Raw genomic sequence first — 26630 nt, 5'->3', positions numbered from 1 at the left:
ACAGAATCACAAGGACATTATATGGCTCTGCTAAAAACACTCACTCATAAGTTACGTTTTTGTTTACTGTTTAGAAGTCTCAAATATGCACTCTAAATCCATATCAATAGCGATGTATCACAAAAATAGCTCTCTTCCTTATTATTGTGTAACGTTAACCATATTATACTAGCTTGAACTCCAAAATGGATATCCTCATTTCACCACCTCCACCCACTACAATCACACGCACCAATGTTATATTTAACTAATATTTAACTCCCTCCACCCCGCATAAAATCACGTTAAGAAGCCCCTTTTCTCTAATTCCACAACGTTGGATGAAATAACATTAGGAGAACGGATTAATAGGCTGTTCATGGTTAACGTGTGTTGCTAACTTTATCCGGTATCCTAGCCTAATCTCTTATCTGTAAACGATAATCCACTAACATCCTTTAATACACATGTTAATTTGATAATATCCGCAATATAAATCTTTAAACGTCTTCTTACCTTTAAAAGTCCATCACAAACGGTCTATTATGCTGCAACTCTACTGCGCTGCTAGCTTTGCCGCTAACTTCCGGGAACTATTGAGAGGCTCCACGATCCGCCATTGCTGTAAAAAAATGGTCCATTGGAGTGAACGGAGATGTCGTAACTCTTTGTATTATAGGGCTCTGGATATGGTGTTTATGCGATGTGAAATCCGAAAACATTTTTTTTTAAAAAGGAAAAAATAATACTTTATTCCGAGTGTGCTTGCTTTTCTCTTTGGAAGTCATCACATAACGGCATTGTAATACACGGTTCGGCTGCATTAAATATTACACATCTGACGTAGTTCTCTATTTATAGAGCCCTGATTAGAAATGCCGCCGAAACTGAATATGTGACGTGGATCATAAATATATCAGCAATTAAACAACATCTTCAATTTCTCTTCACACAATACGTCTCCTTGCAATATCAATACTAATTCGGCTGACTTTTATATTTGATCCAATTGGTAAATAGGCTGTATTTACACCATAACGGTGCACAGCTTATAGAAAAGGACTTTAAAAATATATATATTACTGATTTTCATTGAATTAAAGAATGTAAATACTGAGTTGAGAGAATAGTCAGGGGATTTGGGTGATGGGAGACACATCTATGGATTCAGAATTTCAATAGCTTACCATTAAATTACGGATATACCTTTCTGTCTATGATGTTTTACAAATCAGATATTAATGTGTAGAACTACAATATGTGAAATATTATAGCAATATCCTGTAAAATTATGTGAAAACATGAATAAAACTACACATCTTCAGATGTTATACATACATAAGTGTCCTACACTAATAATAAAAAGCTATTATGGCATTGTATGCTGTGTGTTATTTGTAACATCTTCAGAAATACGTTTCCAACTCCTCATGCAGTTGACTGTTACAGGTCTATACAGGTTCATGGTACAATGCATAAGCTTCAAACCGAGAGACTGAAACTGTATTTTTCTTTACCGTTCTGTTTTAATTTCACAATAAAGTTAATAGTAATATTATGTTTGATATTATTATGTTTTATTAACTAGACCACTGGGTCATGTTTGGTGTTACAAATATCAAAACAATATATGTGTGGATAACAAAATAAATCCGTCATGAACTAAACTGGAAATTATACAAGTATAATTTATTGTGTTAACACTGAAAACTTTAACCCGAACCACCTAGTGGTTAAAGCCAGTTATTGCATATTTTTGTAAATATTAAGAGTAGCCTACATACAAAATAGGGGGAAAGTAGAAGGTCAATGATAGAAATATAGAATAGAAAATATCAAGAAGATACTGTAGTGATCTCTACAATAAAAGAGCTAGTGGAGGATGTCCAAAGATATTAATAGGAGGATGTGCAAAACAGACAAACTAATAAGGCTTTATTTAAACATTAAAGAATACTTTAAGTTAAGGTCTTCTTTTGAATAAGAACAAAACGTTGGGGGTATCAACAGATAAATATTAAGCATGACAAAGTACTTAATGTCTAATATATTGCATAGTTTATTTTGGCACTTGACAATCACCTTCCCTGAATTTTACTCAGGTGTAACTAAAGTCTGATTTAAGGGTTGTTTATATTTCACATCATTAATCAGAATCTGCAAAGTAACTAAAATAAATGTAGTGGAGTAAAAATACCAGGTTAACCTCTGAATTGTAGTGGCGTAGAATTACAAAGTAACAATAAATTGCATGTTGTACATGCTGCTGTAACAAAAACATTTCCCAACTTGGGATCAATAAAGTATATCTTATCTTATCTTAAGATGATCGATGGCTACTGCCATATTTGCCAAATTTGCCTCTGAACCTTGACAAGTGCATGTTGCAGTCCTAGCAATTAACAACCGGAAGGGTCACAGACATAAGACCAGCTCTTAAATAAAGCTCTTCTGACCTTAGCTGTCATGTGGGTATATTAACCTGTTAAGCCCTGAGCCTGTTTTTCAGGTCTCAGGCTCGAAAATGACATTCCCAGAACAAATGACCATATCTTCACTTCTAAAAGGGGTAAATTAATAATATTTTTTTATCAAAGCAAGGTTACATCTGTGAGTTGGATGTAGAAGTGTCAGAATCAATATAGATGTTTTTATTTTAAAGTAAATTCAGATTGAACATAGTAAAAAAATGTAAATTATAGTCCTTATAGTGAAAACCACCCTTGAATGATGGGATAGTAGACTAAAAGATTTAGGAATCCAAACTATAACATATAATAAGTACCCTGTATCAAGATTGATGACAAACAAGTGAAATCTGACCTTTTTAGAGAGATTTAGAAGAAAAAAAAACACTTCTGGGGTCATTTGGGTGCATTTTCCATATATCTGGCCCACCTCGTTCGATTTTGATGATTGACATATCTTTTTAACCGTTAGAGCCAATAGAATCGAGGGGAAGTCCCTAAAATCCATCTAAACATTACCCATTGGTGAATGAGTGATGTGCAGCCAGAATGCCCCGGAACCGGACGCTGCGATACACTCTGGTGGCTATCATTAGCAGCTAATATGAAATCTCCGTTTTTGACATAAAAATGGAAGGATGGATTATCAGTAATCATTTCAAAGTGACACAGACACATTGGATTAACTATTGGATTAACCTTCAGCAGCGTTTCTATCGTTGTAATGCCATTAAACACGACTTTTGATCAGAATAACAGCTAAGGTGAGACGATCTCCCCTGAATGCTCCGTAAAGCTAAGTGTTGTGATGTCTGTGTTTGCTTCCCCTGTCACGAGTTCTGATCGCTCAGTGATGATACCAATACCTATAGAATCTGTGGAATCTCAGCTTTAATTGGATATCTTGTATGTGCAGTTATGATAAGTAATAAGGGTATTTTTACCTTGAGTTCTGTGCTAAGTGCGTCAGCATTTTTTCGCTCAGGGCTCATTTAGACGCTTCTTGTGAGACTTGTGCTTTGTTTCGGTAAAAATGGTTCATATCTTCAGTTAGCTGAGTTTCTAACCGTTAAGTGAGTATGATATGACACATGCTGGGCTGGACCCGTTCGAGTCCAGTTTTGGATAGTCTGCCGTGGTTTCGTTCCATTTCAAAGAGCTGTTTGAAGCTCTGCGTAACCTTGGCGCACTGCCACTCCAACATCCAATCACAGAGCTTGAGGACTAGTCACGGGGTTTGTCAAGCAAAGCGGATGTTGTAGTCCCAAACGATAGCTGAGGATTATGGGTAGTGTAGTGTCTTCGGCCATCCTAAACTCGGAAAAAACTATTTGTTTCTCCGAATCGAAGGTTAAAAACACAAAAGCATTTTACACAATTTAAACCAATCAATGTTGTGTAATTAACAAGGATAAACTGATGTTTTATAGTGGATGAGTAATGCAGATATCACTGTGTAATCATTTGACAGTGAGGGGAATACTTCCGGTTTTATTATGAAAACTTCGAGACCGGAAATACTGTTCTCACCCTGTGAGGGTTGACGCCAACTTCACATGGACGCTGCGGAAAGACGTAGTATATTAATGTTCTCCTGGCGAGACCTCAAATCATCTTCCTAATATCTATCAAACTATAGATCCTACACATCCACTGGACGTAGATTATAAAAGTACAATATACACTTCTCGCTAAAAATCTAATCAAAAAGTATTTTAATGGCCAAACTATTCCACAATTGAGTTGTTGAAGAGAGTTATTTGTGAATAAACGACCCTCCGGAGCGTTTGCAAGGGAGCATGTCGTTTCTTACACGACCACTAGAGGTGCTACACTTTAAAACGTGACTATGGGTCGTAATAAGCTGCTGAACAATCGACCTATTTGGTCGTTTTTTGTAGGAGGACAGGCTGGTATGTATAATAGGTGAAAAAAGTTGGTTGGTTTGAAATCTTGGAGAGTGTGAGCCCACAAGTAAAAATGGGTTGTCAAATGTGGGGCTTGGTGCCTTATGCAACATCCAAATCTAAGAAGTGACGTAACACTGAGGGCCAATAATGGCAATCTATTGCATTGGGGATGACCTCCATGCTAACAATACCAAACACAGCAGGTACTGTACTAAACATGATGACAGACTCTACCTGATAATTCAACTTTACCTAGTAAAGGTTTTACACACACTTTATTCCTTTTTTTCTGATGTTTTCCTTTTTGAATGTATTAAGGTTCATTGCCATAAGACTGGAGCAGGTTAAAAAAAATTGCTTTTGAGCTGCAGCTATGATGCTTGACTGTGTGGCCCCAGGCTGTTCTCTCCTTTCTGTGACCTTTTCTGACTATAGCTTGAAAGCACAAAACTCTCAACCTTCATGACATTCATCCTCAGGAATAACACACTGTACCTTGTAAACCAGTGGTAAGGACAGGGTGGAGGATGAAAGATTCATCCTTCAAAACTATGTTAACATTTCAAATTCAGACATTAAACCCAAAAGAATATGCAAACTGCTTTTGATAGTAGCGTGGAAAAATAAGAAATAACTAAAAGTCTTTCAAATAGTAAAATGAGATAGCTTTTTCATATTGAAAGTCTATAAGCATATACATATAAAAATACGGAGTTCCAACCCACGCATAGCGGCACAAACAGCCTCCCTCAGGGTGTATAGAAAAGCCTGTTTGATGTATCATAGTAAAAACAGAAATGGACACAACCTGAATTCTCCTGTGCACCATCAACATCCACACACAGACACAAATACTTCTTTCACTTATTGATCTTCACACACTCCCCATAGAAACCTTTTCTGCCTGGAGGACTCAGAGCAGTGGCGTAACAAGGTTGTGATTGGCCCCGGTGCAAATATTGTTTTGGGCCCCCCCCCCCCCATCGCCCCAAACATAAGCGCACGCTGATGCGCTCACACACTCACGGACATACACAACCACTCAGAAGCGCCACATGTATAGGCTATCAACAACAGCCTGCCCTGGCCTCAGACCACCACAGCCTGACAACAGCACAGCGAACTAAGAAGAGGATTAAACCTGTTTCCTTGATGTTTGTCTCTGGGGAATGGGCCGGTAGGTCTAAATAGACCGGTTGCTATAATATAGCTTTTGATCTTGGCTTTGGGGGTCTCAATAGCGCCATAGAGTCCCCTATCGGTTGGGGTCCTTGGGGGAACTGTTGGACCACCGCCAGGCACAGCCAAATCCAGCCTCTCCTCCTGGCTGGCTGGAGAAGAAGGTTGCACAGCCACGGCCACGGATACAGCTTCACTTGTGGAGCTAGATGGCAATGATGGTGGTGAGCTATCGTTAGCCTCCGGCTGCCGCTGCACGTCAACATTGCTAACATTAGCGCTCGATTTCGAGGACGATGTATGACAAAAAAAACGGTCTAATTTTGTCAGTTTAGCTGTTACATCTCCTTGTTCTCTCTTGTCCTTTCTCTTTTGAGCGCCGCTCTTGTGCTTTGGTTTGCTGTACATTATAAATGCAAGCTATTAGATTTTTTATAATGCTGCCGAACTTGCTGCTGCTAGCTACAGTACAGTACAGGTTGATTAAACGGTTCTCTCGTCACACAAGATATCACATGACATGAAAGGGAGCAAGGTCATTGGACAGACAAATTACAAATTAATTTAGGTTGCTTGGTTACTTTGAAGACTGCGTGAACCAGTCAATGCCATTGGGGCCCCAAAAAACAAATATTAAAAAATTTTTGCATGGGCCCCTTGCCGGCTCGGGGCCCCGATGCGTTGCACCGGCTGCACCGTCGATAGTTACGCCACTGACTCAGAGATAATGATCCCTGCGGTCACGGAAATACTGATTCTTATTAAAAGATTGGATACAAGTAATGTGTGTAGAGGTAAAGCACTTCCAACAGTGAACTCATAGGCAACAATTCTGTTTGTGCTCCAGAGCTCGCGTAGCCAAAGGGAAATGATATCAGAAGCATATTAATGTTTTCCAGTGGACATATAAAAAGGAAGTATTATAATATTTAACTTGCAAGTTATGCTCTAGTAATTGATTTATCCACCTTTACCCTTTTGTGTTGTCTGCTGCAAGTTATTCACAGTCATTCTTTATTGTAGCAGTAGCCATCTTATTGTTAAAGTGTGTCTTGAATGAGCTGCTGAGAAAAATAAAGACCGTGACTCCAAATATGTCCTCCAAACAAATAATGCCTTAAGAGGCTGTTAGTTTTCAGAGCCTGCCTGTCCCTGTGCATGGACAAGGAGTTGATTGAGTGTTGGCGACAACGACAAAGGTTTTGTTCTGAGAGATCAAGGTTTCCTTCCCTGAAATGTTCACAGTGAGGTGTATTTACTTGCTGCACACACATACAAAATGCTTACAAAGTAATTATTGTTGTTCGAAGCAATATGCTGTTGCTGTTGTGCTCACTTTTAAGTAAAAGTTTACTATAATTGTTGAAAAACTTAAGAGATAATTAAAACACTGAGCAACTAAGAACATTTAATTATCTGTTGAGCTTAATCTAAATGATTTGCTTTTCCATCCCACCATGAGAATCGGATGCAATATTCCTATTTCTTTTATGTATTCCTTTAGAGACCCAGGTTTTCCTGCTTTAGTGAAGAAAAACAATGTTTAAGGTTTCTTAATAGTCCTGCATGAGCTGCATGTTTTATACTCATTAAAGAAAAGTGAAAAGCTGTAATATAGCTTCAAGTGATTAAACACAACAGAGAGCTTAAAGGGAGTTATTTCCGGTCATTTCGATTTGTTCAAAATTATACAGATTGTGTTAAGAATAACCTTATTGTGTCTTGGTCTTATCTCATTCGAGTGATGTTATGCTTGCATCAGTTTATTATCAGCAGGATAACCTTAAGACTTAATTAGATTCAGTGGGGTGGGATTTCCCTAATTAGACCAAACATGTTCTTGCTTCAGCAATCAAATTAACAAAGATAGAGGCTTAAATCCTAAAGGCAAGAAGTAACAGCAAGGTAGATAATTGTTCTGCTGTGACAGATACTTTTTAAATGCCTTCTAGTTGTATAAAGAAAGAGATCTCCCAGTTATATGTCAAATGTATGGCATATTGGCTCAAATTGTCCTCAGGCTGCTCAGTGGCAGAACATTACAGATTATGCCTCGTTCTCTGACTAGTGGCATTCAAAGATCATCATGTTTACAGTTACTAATTGGGATGCCCCAGGTGATATCTGAATTGTTGAATGAATGATGTATTATTACCACGCAAGCATGCTTACCTTCCTTTTAGCCCTAAGCTGTCCGTGGTAGTTATCAGATGAGTCTCCTGGGATCTCCCCTCCCCACAAAGTCAACCCTACGATGGTGTAAGTGATGCCCATCACCATAAGGGGCAGCACATAGACCAGGGCCGCCACTATGATATGATACCTATGAAGGAAAAGGAAGAGAAAGGAGAGCTTTTGCATTTATGAAATATTTTGAGTTGTGTGATTTTCAACAGTCACTATATTCTACTCTTTACTCAGCCTCATGTACTTATGGGACCTGTTGCGCCAGAGGAATGTAGTTTTTATCTACATTTTGAGAGTCACCACTTAGACAAACAGACTGTTACTTTGTAATTGATTGAGACTGTCCATAGTAAAGACAGTGTCAGTCATTTTAAGCAAATGCTGCATGACAAAATACAGTATATTTAACCAAATGCTGTTTGTAGTAATTATGGAAAGATGCAAAGGAGAGAGCCAGGTTACATTTTTGTATAGTAACAAAGTCTGTGTAAGTCGGACTGGATGGATGGGTAAAAGAAAGTAAGATCAGAAAATTCTTCTGGGTCTTTCTCGGGGGCATGGGAACCCTTTAAATTAAAGGTCACCTAAATCAACTTTTTCATGTCTTTTATACATAAACATGTGTCCCCTCTGTGTTAAGAGATTCTGAACGTTTTTAGGAAAAAGATTCGCTCTCTTTTTGTCGTGATCCATTTATATAAAAACCTGTCTGAAAATGAGCTGATCAGATTTTGGCCACTTTATGATGTCATGAAGTTTTTTTGGCTTGTGTAACCATTAGCCAATAACCAACCAAGGTAACCCCCGCCCACCTTATCACCTGATTCTCCTCCTAGAGCACCATTGTGTTCTTTTTAACCAAATATCTCGCAGAGGGGAGTGGGGAGTGGCACCTTATTTTCATCTAAAGTAACAGACACAGAATCAGCAATTTTGAAACAGGGCTGAAACAGAGGAGATTATGGGATGCTACAATGCATGATCTGTTTGGTATTTCGAGTCAAACCCTTCAAAAACATGTTTTGTATATATCTGAGACCTATAATATATTGATGAAAAACAGTATAATAGGGGACCTTTAAGACGGCAGCATCCTTGTATTGCAAGCAATTCACATTACCAATTAATTATTGGTCTGTTGTGCTTCGAAATGTTTATTGAGTTGAGGATGGCTGTATCACACATACAATGTATGGTATATCCTAATTTATGTTACAAAAAAATGACTACAACCTGTTAAAATAAGCAACATTTGAACTTAAACCAAGCTGATGCAACGGTTAGCAGAGGCTGAAATTACTGAATGAAATACTGTTGGCTACAAAATGTTTCTCACATTAAGGGGTCTTGAGCCATGCGGGGCCAGGCAACGTAGCAGAGGGTCCTGCGGGGCAGAGTTTGGGTGGTGGAGAAGTAGCAGAGAGGGAAAGCAAGCACAATGGCCAGACTCCAGATACAGATGATAACTCCTGTGGTGGCCTTCGCCGACAGACGAGGCTTCAGAGGATGGATGATGGCCATGTACCTGCAGGGAAGAGGTGAGAAAGAGATAATCATGTTGAAAGCCTCGACAACATATATTGTGGAGCCTAGGGGAATGACTGCTGATTCAGTTACAATAAAATAAAGAAAATAAATAACTGATTGGTTTACTCTTTATTTACCATGGAAGGCACTTCCCTGTTTAGTTGCTGTTTATTCAGGTATACTTTAAGAGTGTTTGACACCAACTTGGACAGGTTATGGCATTATATTGATTATTGCTAGTGTACGAGTAATTTCACATTCTTTTTCAGTATTTTATTTAAGGATGTTCACTCTACTCAAGAGGTAAAAAAAAGAATAATTTCATATATGCATCACTCTATTTTGCCACACTCTCAGATTTATCTTGGGACGCACAACTGTATGTGATTAAGCTTGAATAGACATTTCTAAAAAAAATCAATATATGATTCAAGATTTTCAAACGCTTTTTTTACAACAATAATATACTAAGTTTTCTGTCTCTCCGTCTGTAAAAGTCCACTAACACTGTGATGTTGGATTCTTCAGAGAAATTGATGCATGCTCCAGATTTAGTTTGAGCCTAACAGTGAAGGTCTCAGAACTGGAAAGTGATTACCAGCTGGACATTAACCAATGTCAGGATGCTTCATGATTTCCAATAGCTGCTAACGCAGGCTTTGAAATGCAAATGTAATCTGCATAAGATGGTAAAGAATGGGTCTTGTCCTGTCACCTCAGTGACTGGAACTCTCTGAGGGACAACAACAAGAAGGCCCCGTTTATGTACCAGTAATTGCTTTGCATTTATTCAGAGTGTCTCTTTGGCCCTTGTGGTTGGCAGTGTGTAAACAGATTATTAGATATCCAATCAAGTATGTGCCACACAGTCCAATCCAAGGAGCTTGCACAATGGTGGCTGAACTAATAGACCTTAAACCACTGAACAAAGCTAATCTTCATTTTTCCTCTACCGGCTTTATGCAACTCCCCTTTGCCCAAGACACACACGCACACGCACACGCACACGCACACGCACACACACACACACACACACACACACACACACACACACACACACACACACACCACACACACAGTCCTGTTCGGTTTCCAATCACACATTTGAAGATCAAAGAGACATTAAAACAGCAAATTAATAAATAATTTCACCTTTTTTGTTCAACCTGGGAGTCTGTTATGCCTTAAACTGCATGACAGCTTACAGGCAACGTATTGTTTAGAAAAGTTGTGCTGTGACAACACAAGCTAAACACTCACTTTATCACCGCCTGGTGTTTAACACGCAGAGATTACCTTGGATGAGACTACCAGCGCGAGAAGCCTATCATTTTGCACACAGCTTAATGTCAAGTGTTGGCTTACATGTTCTCAGAGGAGAGGAGTGTGTTTGATGTTTCTGCCACACTTACTTCAAAGCATATTTTAATAAAATACTTAAATGGTTAGTTCAAATGACAACACTAATGGTATTGAGCAATGCAGATAGCTTGAGTTTTTCTTGTTTAGATTAATCCACCTCCGACACTTCTGCTGTCACACAATACAAAGGTAGTGAATGGACTGTTATTTGTGTTACTGACAGCATTGTAATAAACTATTCCATAAAAAAACATCTCCCAGGAACAAAGTCCACATTACACATAACTTTGCAGGTATCATTGTTTACAGTTTTCAAAGAGACTACGTTTCTGATGAATAGTTTTGTTTACTTTGAAGGAGGATTTATAACTAAAGTTGCTTCCTCTCATATCTACATTAGCAATGGGAACATAGACCATCCTTTACCAAAGGAAAGGAGAAAATGCCATCACACAACTATTAGCAGCAGGTACATTTAAATAAATAAATAAATCGTACTTGAATTGTAGAGCATTTCTCACTGTGGCAGACTTTTTTCTATGTTTAATGAATAAAGATGCTAAAAAAGGGCAGTCAGATTCTCATTTCACCGTGTATCTTTTCCTACGTCCTTTGAATTCTCCTTTACATCTGTCCTTTACCTCATTACGTTTCCCATCAAGTCAAGGAAAAGTGGTTAGGAAAATACATAGGTTTTAATGATTTTCACTATTCGAGCTCAGGCTATTATTAATCCCGGAAGTAGTTAAGGCAAATTATGTGGATCTTCCAGAGGAACAGGATTATTGTCTCATGAAAGGAATTGTTCTGTTTGTTTTGCTGCTGAAGCAAATTCCCATTAACCTACAGTACATTGTATTAGGGTGGAGGCAGGAATCTCACAGATGCATATTTCAAAAACCAGACCAATTTAACCAATAAACTACAGTTATGATCATATGTCTGCCTTTGACCCCTTTTTCAGTTCTACCTGCACAAGATAATAAAGTGTATATACATCCACAGAAGAAGATAAAAAGGTGTGAGAAATGGAAAAAGGCACTGGCTGTTTTATCAAAAAAGCTTCAAGGCTTCGCCAGTTATCTTTTAACTTTGCTTCAGTGCCTATGGAAACACACTTGGCAGTAGAGAGTCAACAATAAGGACAAATTCACAGATGATTCTGAACTGTGGCCTCATGCCATTTCAAAACATCAGCGTGGAGACAGCACCATAGTGGGGTTAGGGAAAGCATGACCGGAGGTTACATCTGCATCATTTAGGTCATTCCGATGTTCCCTATCTTAGTACACAGTGACAGAATCAAACAGACATTGCAGGCCAAAAATACAAACCCAGGGAAGCTTCTGTAGAGGAGCCAAAATGAGAATGGCTTCAGGAAATGCATTTCTCCCTTTGTGTGTCAAGGAGAAGTACCGGAGGAGGACAACACCTCGCACAACACCCAAACACACTGTGACACTTCAACACTAGCTGTGGACACACACTGTGCCTGCATGTAGATTCTAAACCCATTTTATTTTCATTATGTTCGGCTTGTGGCTTCTTCCTTCATCAGTCTAATCCCTTTATTCAAACATTATGACGTATGATGGCTCACTGATCAGTATCAAAGCCCGGCTGATAATGATGACTGCATCAACACATTACAGGAAACAACAGCGCCAGGAAAGAGATAGAGATTGGAGGAACAAAGAATAAAGAAGTGTGAAAGAGGAAAGAAGATGAATAATAGGAGTTCATGTGGTAGAAAACCAGGGAATCAGAGGGTGTAAAGCATGATTGACATGGGGGATCTTTTCAAGGGTGTTGGCACACAAACAGTAAGTGACTGCATTGCAGACTCTTTCAGAAACAACATCTTGAATCTAAGATTAATTGGCAGTGAAATGTAAAAATAAATGTTAGGAATAGGTGGATGGGCTGAGAAAGTGCCTTTCCATTTTTCCATAATGATCTGAAATGAATGTAAAGGCTACAGAAATCAGCACTAACTCTATTGGAACAATAATAATCAAACTAATAGGGACTCCATACAGTGAGTTCCTGCGAGCAAGAAGGCATGAGCTAGAACATTAAATCAGTTGAACTGCATAAGCATTGCCAAATGGAGTGCAGCTTTTGTTCAAGCTAGACTTAACACTGATGTACGTTTTTCTTTTTTTTAAAGCACCAAATTCAATTTTCCACCACTTCTTGTGGAAAGTGACCAAGTGGAATAATCAGAAAAAAGATGTCCGAAACATCATGCTGAAGCACTTGATATGAAAGTATTTAAGGGACACAGATTTTCTTTCTTGGAAAACATTACTCTGTGCATTTGATCCCAACAATTCATCTCTTCTCTGATGGTCGGGTCTTTGAATGGTTGTGCAATACAATGTATTAACCTACCTCAGTGGCTTTATTGATTTAACCCTCTTCACCACAAATTAATTGATTATCAATGTATCAAAATGCAGATGAGATTTAGATTTTAATTTAACAATCTTAAATCGGAATTATTACAATACATTTTTTCCACACACATAAACTACCAACTATAGTATAGAGAAAGAGTGGGGGCTTGAAGACTAATCAACATATCTCATTCTTTTAATCATTTCCTTGCAGCATTTGACATGCCCACCTGTCCACAGCTATCGCAGTCATGGAGTAGATGCTTGCAAACACGGATGTGACCGGGAAGAAGTTGTGGAATTTGCAGTAGCCTTCCCCGAAGTACCACTCCCCGTGGGCAGCGTAGATAAAGTTGATCAAAGTGTTAAAGGCGGCCATTGACGCGTCTGAAAACGCCAAGTTCAGGAGAAAATAGTTGGTCACAGTCCTCATACGCTTGTGGGCAAGGATTATCCATATCACGATGAGGTTTCCAAACACCGCCACCGCCAGCACCGAGCTGTAGGCTAGGGACCAGAGAGCGATGCGCCATGGCGGCTGCACGAACTGGTTAGTGTAGTTCCCCGTTATGTTGGATCCGTTGTGTGGAGCTGCCATCCTTTTTTCCTTTCCGCGAAACTTAAAAGTGTTAGTAGTTTCACGAGTATGAGCTACTTACTGAGCTGAAAACTCAAATGAAGAGAGCAGATGTGTCTATGTCTATGCACCATTGCGCGCAACTTAATTACATTACCATCCCTAAAAACGGCACATCTTCTGCCTAGGTCCCTGCAGTGAAAGTCTCCAATCGTTCTGCACTTTTCAGTTTAAATCAATATTAATATAAACGCGGTGAAACATGTAACAAGTAGCCTCCACTGCCTGTTGAATGTGGGTGTGAGCGCACCTCCTCTCCTCCAGCAGAAGCAGAACCAGGCAGGGAGCCGTGCGCACTCAGTGACGCATGAATGGCACACACGATGAAAGAGATTGATTGATACTTGTGGCTGCTGTTTTAAACTTCATAAATACCAGATGGACTAATCTTTCCCTCTTCCTGCTATCAGCCAGCCCACAGTGTATACCTTTATCTCCTGTGACCTTTCAGATGATCTTGTGTCAACAGCATGAAGAAGCCACAAACAGGATATTGAAATATTGCAAGTAGTGTGTGTACAATACAAAGACACAATCTTTTCAAGCCCATATGGCTAAACCTACCCTCCTTCGGTTGAGTTTTCAACCACCATCAAATTGTGTGTTCTCCTAAATTAACCTCACTGTTCACCACAGAGAATATAATTGTACAGTCCTGTATCTGAAGTGACTCTCCCCCTTTCTGTCAAATTAATATTCACAACCAACAGACTGAAGTTCCCCCCAGACATCTGAATGTTCACATCAAATAAGCATCCTTCATTTGCTTTCATGGCCTTTAGTGCCCTGGTAACCTCCACACGGGAACTTTTACATTTTACATGACCTCATCAAATCAATTGAGTAGAGCTGTTCAACAGATTATGTCTATGTCTATCACTACAGTTGCACGTGCTCAGAATCATTTAGCTTTTGGAAAAAACAGCCATCTGGTAATATGAGATGTCAATCAAAAATCCCCAGTTCACAGTAATGTGAATTTTCTCAAAACTCAAAATGTTTTACATGTATAATTTGAGAGGTCAGTCACTGGATATTGTCACTATCTCAAACTACACTGCAGAAGAATGCAGTTATTGCAGTTCATTATGTCTCACTGTGTGAATGCATTATACTAAAGGAAAAATAATTATTCCATTTCACACTTTCTCACATTCTGAAGTTATTTTTAGTGTTCACAGACAAATACGTGGAAAAGCTTCAAAAGATTACCCTAACATCATATTCTCACTATTAACTGGATGCTCTTGACTGCATCTGCAGTCAGGGTAAAGGAGAGGGATGTTGTTTGATGCAGGAACAATACTAATTTAACTCTTATTAAAAACAACACTGATTCATTGTAAGATGTTTAAATGATAGATGGTACAGTGTTTTAAAACCAAAATACCTATGTAAGGCCCATGCTAAGTAAATCAAATCCTTTTTTTGCTCTGCCAAGCAATACTTTATGTAAATGCTGATTGAAATTCATGAGAAACGGTGTTGTCCCAGTGGATATGAATACTTCCAAAAGCTTCATGATGACAGTTAGTTTAATAATACAAACGTTTTGGGAATTTGCCAAAAGCATACATATTCAGTGATTCAGTTCATTTTAATGAATATGAAAACGGATATTAGGTCAATTTAAGCATTTTGATTCAGGTTTTGACGTACAGTAAGTTGGACATTTACTGTGATCTTTTGTGTGTGAATTTTAAGAAAACATTTAATTGAAGACATGAATGTAAGCAACATCAAAGCCAAAATGTTAACAGTGTGAATGAGTCCATTGGAGGAAAAAGGGTTAAAAAGAAAACTACATAGCAGTTTATTTTCAGGTTGCCACTTACAGAAGTCTTGGACCTTAATTCTATGGCTTTCAGTTGAGTCTTCGATCACTATTAAAAACCCCTGCAGGGCTCTCCAGTTGTCAACTGTGCAATCTGAGAGGCTTTTATCACAGAGCGTGGGAAGTCTAGCTATTACTTTGTGATTGAAAGGCCACGTGGGATACATGCAGAGAAGAACAGTGGGAAGTTAGATTCACCGAAATGGGAAATCGATTTGCAGAAATATTGTAGGTCTATTTAGCAAGAAGGAATACATTGAGTTTTGTACACATTAGGCCTTGAATGTTAACAAGGTTGATAACAGGATAATGAAAGAAAGAATAATGACCACAATGTTTCTCGGGTTCTGTAGAAAAACTATAGTTTCCTTTTGTGGATCAGCAAATGTACACCTTAGACAGACTGACACTGACAGGTCCACTCCTGGACAATTTTGAATTACTGACACAGGCTTAAGTTCAAATTGTTGCAGTTTTGACCTTTTCAGATATACACTTTGATGGAAACCTCACTCAGTTATGTGAGGTTTATAAAGTTAACAGGAAAAGAAAAAATGACTCCATTTGTCTACAGACTTGAAACATCGGAGGAGAGAGGGATGACACAACAAAGGTCCCCAGGCAGAATTGAACCAGGGATGCTGTGCTCATATTGATTTATCCTGACATGCCATATTAAAAAGCACAGCTGAAATTAGTCTTTTAAAAGTGGAGGGAAGATAATGATTGCCTGATGCCTGATTAAACACTATGGGACCCCATTAGGCATATTGTGTACATTTTTTGAAGGCAGCATGTGATTTACAGTAACAGCTTTCATGAAACACAGGGACCAAGAACAATAAAAGGTTATTTGTGATGCATATTTCCACTGAGACTCATCTTGATCCCTGTCTCTTTCCTCTGATCCTTTACACACTGGCTGATTAATGAGGTGTTGTGAGCCCATTGTCTGGCTGTGGTGTTGCCATGTGCATGTAGAGTCCTGATTGTCGTGAGGTAATTACATTTTTGACACAAAATGCCATTTTTACACGTCTCCCAGTGCATATTACTTCAACGTGTTATAGGGCAACGGTTTGGCTGCAGAGTAGTCCACAGCTCTTTTCACAGCTGCCTCTGTGGTGTGTCAGAATTTGTGTCAGGCCTCGGGGCCATTGGCATTGATCAATTCCAAAACGTAACCGGGGACAGCAATTTATTTGCCATGCTCTTCGAATACTTGTACATTCAACCTTACTTCAATACCCTTACATTGTGGCTTATTGTACTCTTGTGTGCAAAGTGAGTGACACATTGATCAAAATACACATAAATCAATTAAAAGCTATTCAATTACATGTTTGTGCTACTCATACATTACAGCACACAGACAGAGCGAAGACAGTTTTGCTTCGCCTCCAATGAGGGGTGCTAATTATACATGTACTGTACATGGTGTACACCTCCTGCATATGTAAGCAGGAGTGGACAATATAGAGCTTTAAGAAAACTTAAGGCACCACGATTATCCATGAATATGAACTGCTTCTCCAATAAGAATACTTCACTCTTGTTCCTGACAATGACCCTATAATAACAGGCCTAGATATGTTATATGCAGACATCTTAGCATATCAGACGCATATGGAGAAAAGGCTGTGGTTTTCCTTCCTTCTATTAATGCAGTGTATTGTCCCTCAGCTCCAATCAGTGGACGTCACTTTCACTCTATTCATACTTGCACTCTCCACTTGGCAGTTTTAGTCAATACAGCTCCATTAAAGTGAGTGAGTGTCTTGCTCTGGGTTTTAAGAACCAGAAGGACAATAGGACCCTAAGTATCTTGGTGCCCTATGAGAACCAGCGGTAAAGGTATCATATATATATCCTTTACTCATTAAAAAGAAACACCCTATGAAAAACACAAATACAAATTACAGTTCTTTCAGTGTGTTATAATGAACATACCAATATAATAACTTGATAAATATTACTGATTTATAAAAATATCAGCAACGTTTCAATGTTGGAGCTGTTTGAGGTAACCTCATTTATGATTTCTATAAATATCATTGTAACACAAGTTAGCACCAAGGCAACTATTCCTGTGTGTTTTGTTTTTGTAACTTGAATCTCTAAATATGAGCGCTCAGTCAAAATAACATTTAATTTCACTTCAGGATATAATTCCACAATCTTAAAAAAAACTATCCAGACTATATGCCCAATGGTATGTGGTTTGTATGTAAAAATAGGAATATAAACACATGTATATGCTCTTGAATTAATTATGCATGATATCCAATAAACAGTAAATAATCTAGATTAAATATGATTTACAACGCCATTGGGCATTCATTTGTTGAATATCATTGATGGTGCAGTATTCACACACTGTAGATACATCCAGGATGAACTGTTTTAGCAGCAACAAAATGCCAAGTAAACAGCTTTGCTGCTCAGCTACACGTCTTTATCCGTAGCTAATATAAAATATGACTCAATGTGCTATTGCTGGTCAATACAATGAAGACCCTCAGGCTTTGAAACCCACTGAGAAATATTTCCATTGGGAAATTAGCCTTTTAGGCAGCAATTTCCCCAGGGTAAATTACATGCGCTCCATCACTTAATCTAGCTGCTCTGCCAAGAGGTTGTCATTGGCTATTACAATGGAGTTCATGGCAACATATAGAGTATGTTACATTAATATTTATAGCAAATGAAGTGTGCTGCACAGCTCTATTTTAAAATGAAAGGATTGAAAGAATCCCAGAATCTAATGGGAAGGGAGGCAACCGGATTCACAAATACAAAACAATACACTTACTATATATGTGTAAAGGCGTCACTGTGTTGAAAACTGACAGGTTTCTAAGGGATCAGAGAAAAGTCTAAAATTGTAACAGTTTTGTTGGCAAAATGGAGGGCTGAAGTCGGAGAAGATACTTGAGGAAATATAATATAAATGTGATTAAAAATGCATTATAAGGGCATAGCTTGACAAATCAAGCAAAACAAGAGGGAGGGCCGAGGTGGTGGAATTGCCGTAATACACCGACAGGATATTAAAACCAGCCTCATCTCCATCTCATCTGCTCCTTGATTTGAACACCTGGCTTTTAAACTCTCTGGTCACACACAGTCAGTCCTCGCAGTTGTCTACCGCCCTCCCAAACCAAACCCATCATTCCTCTCTGATTTCACTGAATTTCTGACCCAGCTCTGTTCTTTCTCCACGTCAGTCCTCCTACTTGGTGATTTCAACATCCACATGGACTCCAATGACTCTACAATAACCACAGACTTCACGGATATTCTTAATTGCTTTAACCTCATTCAACATGTCAATTTTGCCACCTGCAACCCCTTATCCTGCCAAACCCTGTCCTAGTTCTCTCCTGTCTCCCCTACAGACCTCTCTGGTGATCTCCTCACAGGAATGAAAACTGCCACCTGCACCCTGGACCCAATCCCCTCCAGCTTTGTCAAGGCCTTCCTACTCTCTCTTCTCTCATCACTGCAACAATCAACTCCTCCCTGTCTTCTGTCATCGTCCCACCATCCCTCAAAATAGCTGCGATCACCCCTATTCTGAAAATTAAGTTTACATTTTCCGCACTCTCGCGGGAATATCTCCGCAATGGAGCGAGCTTAAGTTTCAGGGTTACATGATATAGCCCAGCGCAACACCTTCGTCAAACATGTTGCCACTTGTTTGTACCGTTTTCAGGCGATTTGTAATCTGTTCTAGAAAAACGATGTGTTTTTTAGGATTTCAAGAAGCATATAGAACAAACAATGGATGTATTTTATGAACATTTATCCATGCTGAAAGTAGATTTAGATGTGTTAGGAGTGAGATAGAGATTATTATCTAATATATGCATCCGATGAAGCATTGCATGAAGTCTGTTGATGATCAGAGGCTGTTGTTGGGGCTGCATAAACGTTTTTTTATTTCTGTTGTGTAGGCAGACCATGCAGGCCTCAGAGAGTTAAACTTGGGCCTGCGACCATAGTTTTACTGTATTTTGTTTTGAAAATCCACAGCGGAGGTTTGTGTCGTACTATGCGGTGTATTTTGCATATCTCTCAGTAGCCCACGATCTGTGAGTCTGTTGGACATAAACTCCGTAATAATTGTAGTCTACATTTCATAAGAGGTGTAACACCTGAGAGCATTTTAAATCGCATTTGATCTAAATGCTTTTAATCTGTAGTTGTATTTGTATTGTTGATTTAATGTGTGAACAAGGCGATATGGAGAAGGTTAAACTGTCATTATTAGGCTGTAATTTGTTATATACTGTTGGAGTGGTAAGCAGGCCTATTGTTTTTGGATATTTGTGGAGCTAGGTGGTCCGTGAGTGTTTTTTTTATTGGTTAAGTGGTCCTTGGTATGAAAAAGTTTGAGAGACACTGCGCTAGTGGATTGTCAAAGGGGGAGCCTCGCTGCGGGGAAATTATACAGATGGCTAGTCCGCCCCTGAAAAATGTCTATGCACACGTTATTATTAATCATAATAAATAAAAAAATTGATTAAAAGAATTGATACAACATTTTTCTTTTTTTTTTTTTAATTTTCAATTTTAATTTTGTAATCATCTCGCGACCCCCACTCGGGGGAACCCCTGCACTAAACCACTGTGTTTAAAAACCTTGAGCCAGATTATTTAGATTTTAAAATACATGTGTCAAAGTTTTGAAAGCAGTTGGACCAAAATGCAAAAGCAACAGGTTGGAAATAGGAAGTAAAGACAATATTATGTATTTACCAGACTCAGATGAAGGTATAACATATCTGGCTGGCTCAAAACACCAAGAGCAGTATGGCAAGCCGATTTAGCTTTTTATTCATTTCTGGAGGATATCAAAAAATAAATTCTTACGAGTAAGAACGGAGCAAATCAACACCTGCAAACTCCGGGATACATTGATAGAACACAAACTAAGCAGGAACAAGGGTAAAACACACACTTATATAAACACAGAGAACTTATCACAAGAACCAGACACAGCAGAGGCCTGTACGATGAAGCGGGTTCAACATAACCTGGATATGTTTGAGTTACCCGGTTTACCTAATCCAAAACAAACGCGCTCTCGCTAAGCGGTCCTACGACGCTGGTTAACCGTCAGTATGCTTGTCCATGTTTGTGATTGGTCAAATGTTGCTAACCCCGCCCCTTTCATGTGAACGCGCACTGAGCCGGACAGAGAAACCCTGGCTTGAGTTATCGAGATGATAACCAGCGTCGTAGGACCGCTTAGCGAGAGCACGTTTGTTTTGGGTTAGTTAAGCCATGATAACTCATATCAAGGGTATGTTGAACTGGATTCGTAGTACAGGCCTCTGCTGTAGAGAGTAAGGCCATAACATTTACATTTATTGTTGGTAGGCTGCATGGTGAGCCATGTTACCTTCTTGGTTGGTTCACCTGCTGCTGTTTTGTCTTTATATTATTTATGTTTATGTTTTGTACTGGATGCTTTTCCTGTGTGGTTTGCTGTGACTGCACCTGGTGAATATGGTAAACTGCAAGTTTTGCTTAAAGTAGCCAACCACCCCATTTACTGACCTCAGCCCACTTTAGTTTTGGTTTCTTTTCATACACAGAGTTTTAATATTACATTTTAAGTACATAATTTAAACACATTTTGTAATTAAGAACATTTTTACTGAATATTTGTTTTCTAACCAACAATTTTTATCTTCCAGCAGCCAGTTCCTGAGTTCCTTCTTTCTGATTGAATTTAATATAGATGTATTATTATTTTTGTAACACTTCCCTCAGTGAACGAACCTGTGTCTTGATTTCTTGTGAATTTAAGGGTTTTTGTAAAAGATAAAGATTTCCTTTTTTTAAATATCAAATTTTATATAAATAATAAAACACACTACCCCACCACACATAGCATTTGTTTATATTGAAGGCCTACTCTACATATTTGGTCTCTGGTTTAATATTTTAATTTTGCACCAAAATCAGCAGCAGCCAGTTTCCTTTGCAGCTGCTGCTGGAGACCAGGAGAAAAGATCAGAGAGTTTAGAGGTGACATGTGCATACTACAAAAGTAAATACTTTGTACAATTCAGAACTTGCATCTTTCACTTTAAAAGCAAAAGACTCGTATTGTAAAGCGTCCTTGGGTTTCTTGAAAGGCGCTATACAAATCCAAGTTATTATTAAATGTATGTTTTACAATTGCATTTACATCAATAGGCTCTGCAGCTGGCGGCAGCAGTTGGTGCTCGGACTGATGTCATGGAGGAAGAGCCAAATCAGTACAATGAGCCAAAGGAATCAGAGCAGGCGGGCACTGGAGAAGAGAAACGAGGGAAATCTGTGGCAGAGCAAAATGACTGAACCACATCAGCCTAATCCCAAGTCCACTAAATTGTGCAGAAATTGGCCCACAGTATCCTGGGGGGGGGGGCTTTTATTATTATTTTGTATTTATTTACTGGGGCCGATGTACTTTAATCAACATTGACGTGATTAGACATAAATGTAAATTTGCAGGAGTTACCTCCATACCACAGCTAGTTTGCATTCCCTGTCCCAAACCGACTTTAACCTGTCAAGTGAAAAAAAACAACCTTGTTCCCAACAAATGTGTCATGTCTTTCTTAGAGATTTGGCTGCCTTTCAACACTCTGGATTCAGGATGTGAACGTCTTACTTGAAGTTCTTTGAGCAGGTTACTGCCCAGTATCCTCTATTGCTCTCTACTCTATCAGACATTCACTCTTTATGTCACAAAGACTGGTGGCTGCTATATTAGTATGTTTAAATATTCAACTCTTCTATAACCATTACTGAAACTAATTTGTTTTCTAAAACGTAGGACTTGAAGCTCTGAGGTATGCAAGTCTGCTTTTTACTCTTTTTTTTAGTTAAAGACATGTTGTGAATCAGGATACCCTATATGGCTCATTTGGCAAGGATTTTGCTAATAATAGACGGATGCCCTCTATCAGGCTAAAACAAGCAATTCACATCAGGTCTGTCCAGTTAAGGGAGTTTGAGGAGGCTAAACTTCACAAGAATGAATAGATCAATTAAGATTAGAATAGAACACCAAGGCCTCTGTTTCCTTAATTGCTCAATTGCTACCATCTGCAGTAGAGTGCAGCAGAACATCTGCTTTCATTGTGTCTTTGATTAACGGAAACACATTGTTCTACTCCCACATTGCATCGAACTCACAATTAAGTCAGAGAAAATTACAGAGGCAGGCAAGGCGATGCCCGGAGCTCCTCAAAGATTAGCAACATATCACCAACATCTTTGTCTTCGCTATGCCCTAAATTGAAAATGGGTTTCTTTATTTGTTCAGCTTCATCAATGATTTGATTAATGCCTTAGAGCTTGTGAATGTGCTTGTGCCAACTAGTCATCACTGCTCAGAGACCAACACAAAAGATGATCAATATTCACATTCTCAGCCTTTTTCAGTGACATTTATTTTTCATCCTTCAGACATCTGCCTTTGAGTAGAAACAGTTCAGTTCTGTTCACAGGTGAAGTGTGGGAGGGATGTCTTTTCATATAAATCTCTGACAACTGAGGAAGACGTGAGAGCCTTTGATGTGAAAATGCATTTTTCCATCAAACATGGTCAGTGATGTACAGCAATGTGCCATACGTTTACACTTTTGAAATGTAATCTCCAACATTTGAAGTCCTTCAATCTCTACACTGAATGAAAGTGAAAGCTTCTGCTTCAAAGTAGAAACATTTTCCAATTAAAACGAGGGCTTACGTATGGTAACCCTTGTTATATAAACACAGGCGGAGCCCTCTACTGGACTCTATGGGTACTCCCCTCGATCCTATCATGCAAGCATTCATTTACTGAGACTTTCTAGACGTAGCCGGCCCCTGGGCGGGCCTACCTGAATGCGCGTGCATCTCACCGCATAAGAGGAGGCCTCGCCTCCTCACTGCCATCCTTTACTTCTCTTCAGCAAGCAGCATAGGACAGACAGGGTCCCAGAGGTAGAGGGCTCCGCCTGTGTTTATATAACAAGGGTTACCATACGTAACCCCTCGTTATATCTCTCACAGGCTCCGCCCTCTACTGGACTCTATGGGTACAGTGGGCGGAGCCCCGATGTATACACGCGCTGTCGTCCCACAACAACACTGTTCCATCTCACTGTTTCTGACCGGCTTTCTGGTTAGCAGCCGCTACACCACACTCACCTCTCCCTCGGTCGTAACCGTGGAGAGAAAAGAGGCTGCGGCTGACAGAGCACACCCTGACGCGCTTACCCCGCGGAGGTGTGCTATAACGTGGAGGACTCCCCCCTCCTGCCCTAAAGCATGGGAAAAAGAGTCCTCCAGCCCCTATGGGCCCATGTGCGCGTCACGTTCCCCTGGGCCGGGGGCCCGGGGAAAAGCGTAAGCGCATTACGTCCGGGGAGGGGGTCAGATGCCCACTGACCCACAGCCCCCCTCCCTCCTCACCAGTCCTGCATTGCCCCAGCAAGCACAGACGATGAAAAAGGAGCCAGACATGTCCAAGAGATACAACTTTATGAAGGGGCCTGGCGTTGACCAAGATGCCGCCGTGCATATGTCCTCCACACTCACGCCGTTAAATAAGGCTGTTCACACAGCCATAGCTCGTGTAGAGTGTGCACGGACCCCCGTGGGGAGGGCTCTCCGCGCCTGTCCATAGGCATGTGCAATGCACTCGCAGAGCCAGCCTGCCAGGCGTTTCTTGGACAGAGCTTTTCCAGTTACACCACCCCCGAAGCACACAAACAGCTGTTCCGTGTGTCTAAGGGCAGTCGTGCGCTCCACATAATATGCCAGCGCACGCACCGGGCAGAGGAGGTGTAATTTAGCCTCCCTCGCCCCACTATGGGGGGGAAGATTAAAACCCCCGAACTGAATAGCCCTCGACCTGAACGCACTCCTTAGGCTCTTGGGCACAAAGGAGGGGTTCGGTCTGAGTGTCGCCCCGCTCTGGTCACCCCGGATCATTAAACAACTCGGGTGCACCGATAAAGCGGTTAACTCAGACACTCTTTTGGCTGACGTTAAGGCAATGTAGCAATGCTGTCTTCCACGACAGTGCTTTCAGGGAGGAGAGCTCCAGAGGCTCAAATGGTTCTGTGACCAGAGCCTCGACCACCAGCGGCAGGTCCCACTGCGGGGCGGAGGTGCGCACTACTGGGCGCAGCCTCCTGACCCTCCGCAAAAAACCGCAACATTAGTGGCTGAGAAAAGGCTGACCTGCCGTCAAATCCCTCATGGCAGGACGAGATGGCTGCTGCACACACTTTCACTGTGGAATGAGCAAGCCCTCTGTCCACCAATAACTGTAAGTATGAAAAAAATAGATCCCAATTCACAAAATAGGGGCTCTATTTTCTGCTCCTCACACCATCGCAGGAATCCCAGCCACTTTGGCCTGTAACAGGCGGTGGTGGATCCCGCTCTAGCTGCCTGGATAGACTGAATAACACTAGTAGACAATCCACCCTGCCTTAGCCTGTCCCTCTCAGGAGCCAACGCCCCGATTGCACCTGCCTCCTGAGAGATTGCCACCCAAACTTGGGGGAGCGTCCAGGGCTGGCCCACCTTCATCTGTGTCATCTCTGAGTACCACGGTCCCCCCACACGATCCGGCGCTACTAGGATGATTGACAGACGTTCTCGCCTCACTCTCCCAGGAGAGGGAGAATGAGACGCAGCGGTGGAAAGGCGTAGAGCAGCTTTCTTGGCCATGGCTCGTGTGCAGACGCGTCCCCCCCCCAAGGGCGGGTCGTCGCTCAAAGCCATGGAGAACCACAGGGCGCAGTGGCTGTTGCGCCGGCTGGCGAACAGATCCACCACTGCTGTCCCGAACCGGGCCCAGCTCCGCTTCACCACCTCCGGGTGAAGCGCCCACTCGCCTGGCAGGGGTCCGCCCCTCGACATGAGGTCGGCCCCTGTTCTCCAGACCCGGAATGTGGGGGGCTCTCAGAGATAACACCACCTCTGAAGCCCATAACCACAATTTCTCCGCTGTGGTCAACAAAGCGGCGGAGCAGACTCCGCCCTGCCTGTTGATATATGCCACTGTGGTGCTGTTGTCGCTCCTGACCATTAAATGTCTCCCCTGAATTAAGGGTTTGAAATGCTGGAGGACCAACACTACTGCCCGTAGCTCTAGGAGGTTGCTGTGCCGTGTCTCTGTTAGAGACCAGCGCCCACCTATAGCGCTCCTCAGGCAAAAACGCAAATACTTTCTGTGTTTCGGAGCAATCTCGACATGAAAGTAAGCGTCCCTCAGGTCGATAGTTGTAAACTAATTGCCTGGCTGCACCAGTCCCAGTAACTGTTTTATAGTTAACATCCGGAATTTTCTGCGTGCAATGTGGAGATTCAGACTGCGAAGATCCATAACGGGCCTGAATTCGCCTGTCTTTTTAGGAACCAGGAAGTACAGGGAATAATGCCTCTCTGTCTTGCGTGCGCACAGCAGACACTGCCTGTTTTTGCACCAAGGCCTGAACCTCTGCTGAGAGAAAACCCCATCTCTTATGCCTGTGAACGGAGGAGGGATGCTGCAAACCTGGAGTGAATAACTCAGTCTCAGCGTCCTGTTCATCCACTCCGTTAACACGCAGCTGCGCCTCCATTCCCCATAACACTGTGTTAGGGGATGTGCAATCAGCTGTGGGGCCCCAGCGATAAAGCTGTGGTACTCTCTGGTGACCTGTTCCGCCGCAAAAACCCCCGCGAAGGTAAGCTCTGCCCATGGGGGGTTGACACAGAAAGGACCGACTCTCTACTGAGGTCCTTGAACGCGCCGCGGTGCGCTCTCGTGGGAGTGCGCGCTCCGCCATGATGCTTTCACCCAAACAGTCAAATGCATCAAGCGGAGCTTTTACACTCTGCGTTAAATGTTTCCTAACCCTGCTACGCCGGCCATAATGTCCCTGTACCCGCATAGCGCGGTTTATCACTCTCACCCGCGCATGCGCACTAGCTGCCTCCTTTACTGGAGTTACAACCTGGGCAGCGAGTGGGGAAACTGTACGGTCAACATTACGTGGCTGTGTGGGTGTGTGGAAAGAAAAGACACTCAGACTGGAATACAAGTTATCTTTTTTATTTTGAAAAGAAGACTTTGCAACCAATGGGTCAAACAGGGAGGAGGCG

The 26630-nt window shown here is 40.9% G+C and overlaps 1 protein-coding gene across 1 annotated transcript in view; it reads right to left on the bottom strand.

Annotated features, from left to right (window-relative positions):
- tacr3a (tachykinin receptor 3a) overlaps window positions 1-13844 on the bottom strand; it is a 53288-nt gene extending 39444 nt beyond the window's left edge. The window contains exons 1-3 of the mRNA XM_034120681.1: window positions 13242-13844; window positions 9060-9248; window positions 7709-7859 (exon numbers count right to left, since the gene is read on the bottom strand). Of these exons, the coding sequence (XP_033976572.1) occupies window positions 7709-7859; window positions 9060-9248; window positions 13242-13609 (708 nt within the window). The 5' untranslated portion in view covers window positions 13610-13844. The remainder of the gene's footprint in view (window positions 1-7708; window positions 7860-9059; window positions 9249-13241) is intronic.
- Between the last annotated feature and the right edge of the window lie 12786 nt (window positions 13845-26630).

This window comes from Trematomus bernacchii, unplaced genomic scaffold (assembly GCF_902827165.1).
Source record: "Trematomus bernacchii unplaced genomic scaffold, fTreBer1.1, whole genome shotgun sequence".
Taxonomy (NCBI): Eukaryota; Metazoa; Chordata; class Actinopteri; order Perciformes; family Nototheniidae; genus Trematomus; species Trematomus bernacchii.
This window is presented reverse-complemented; position numbering and strand designations above follow the sequence as displayed.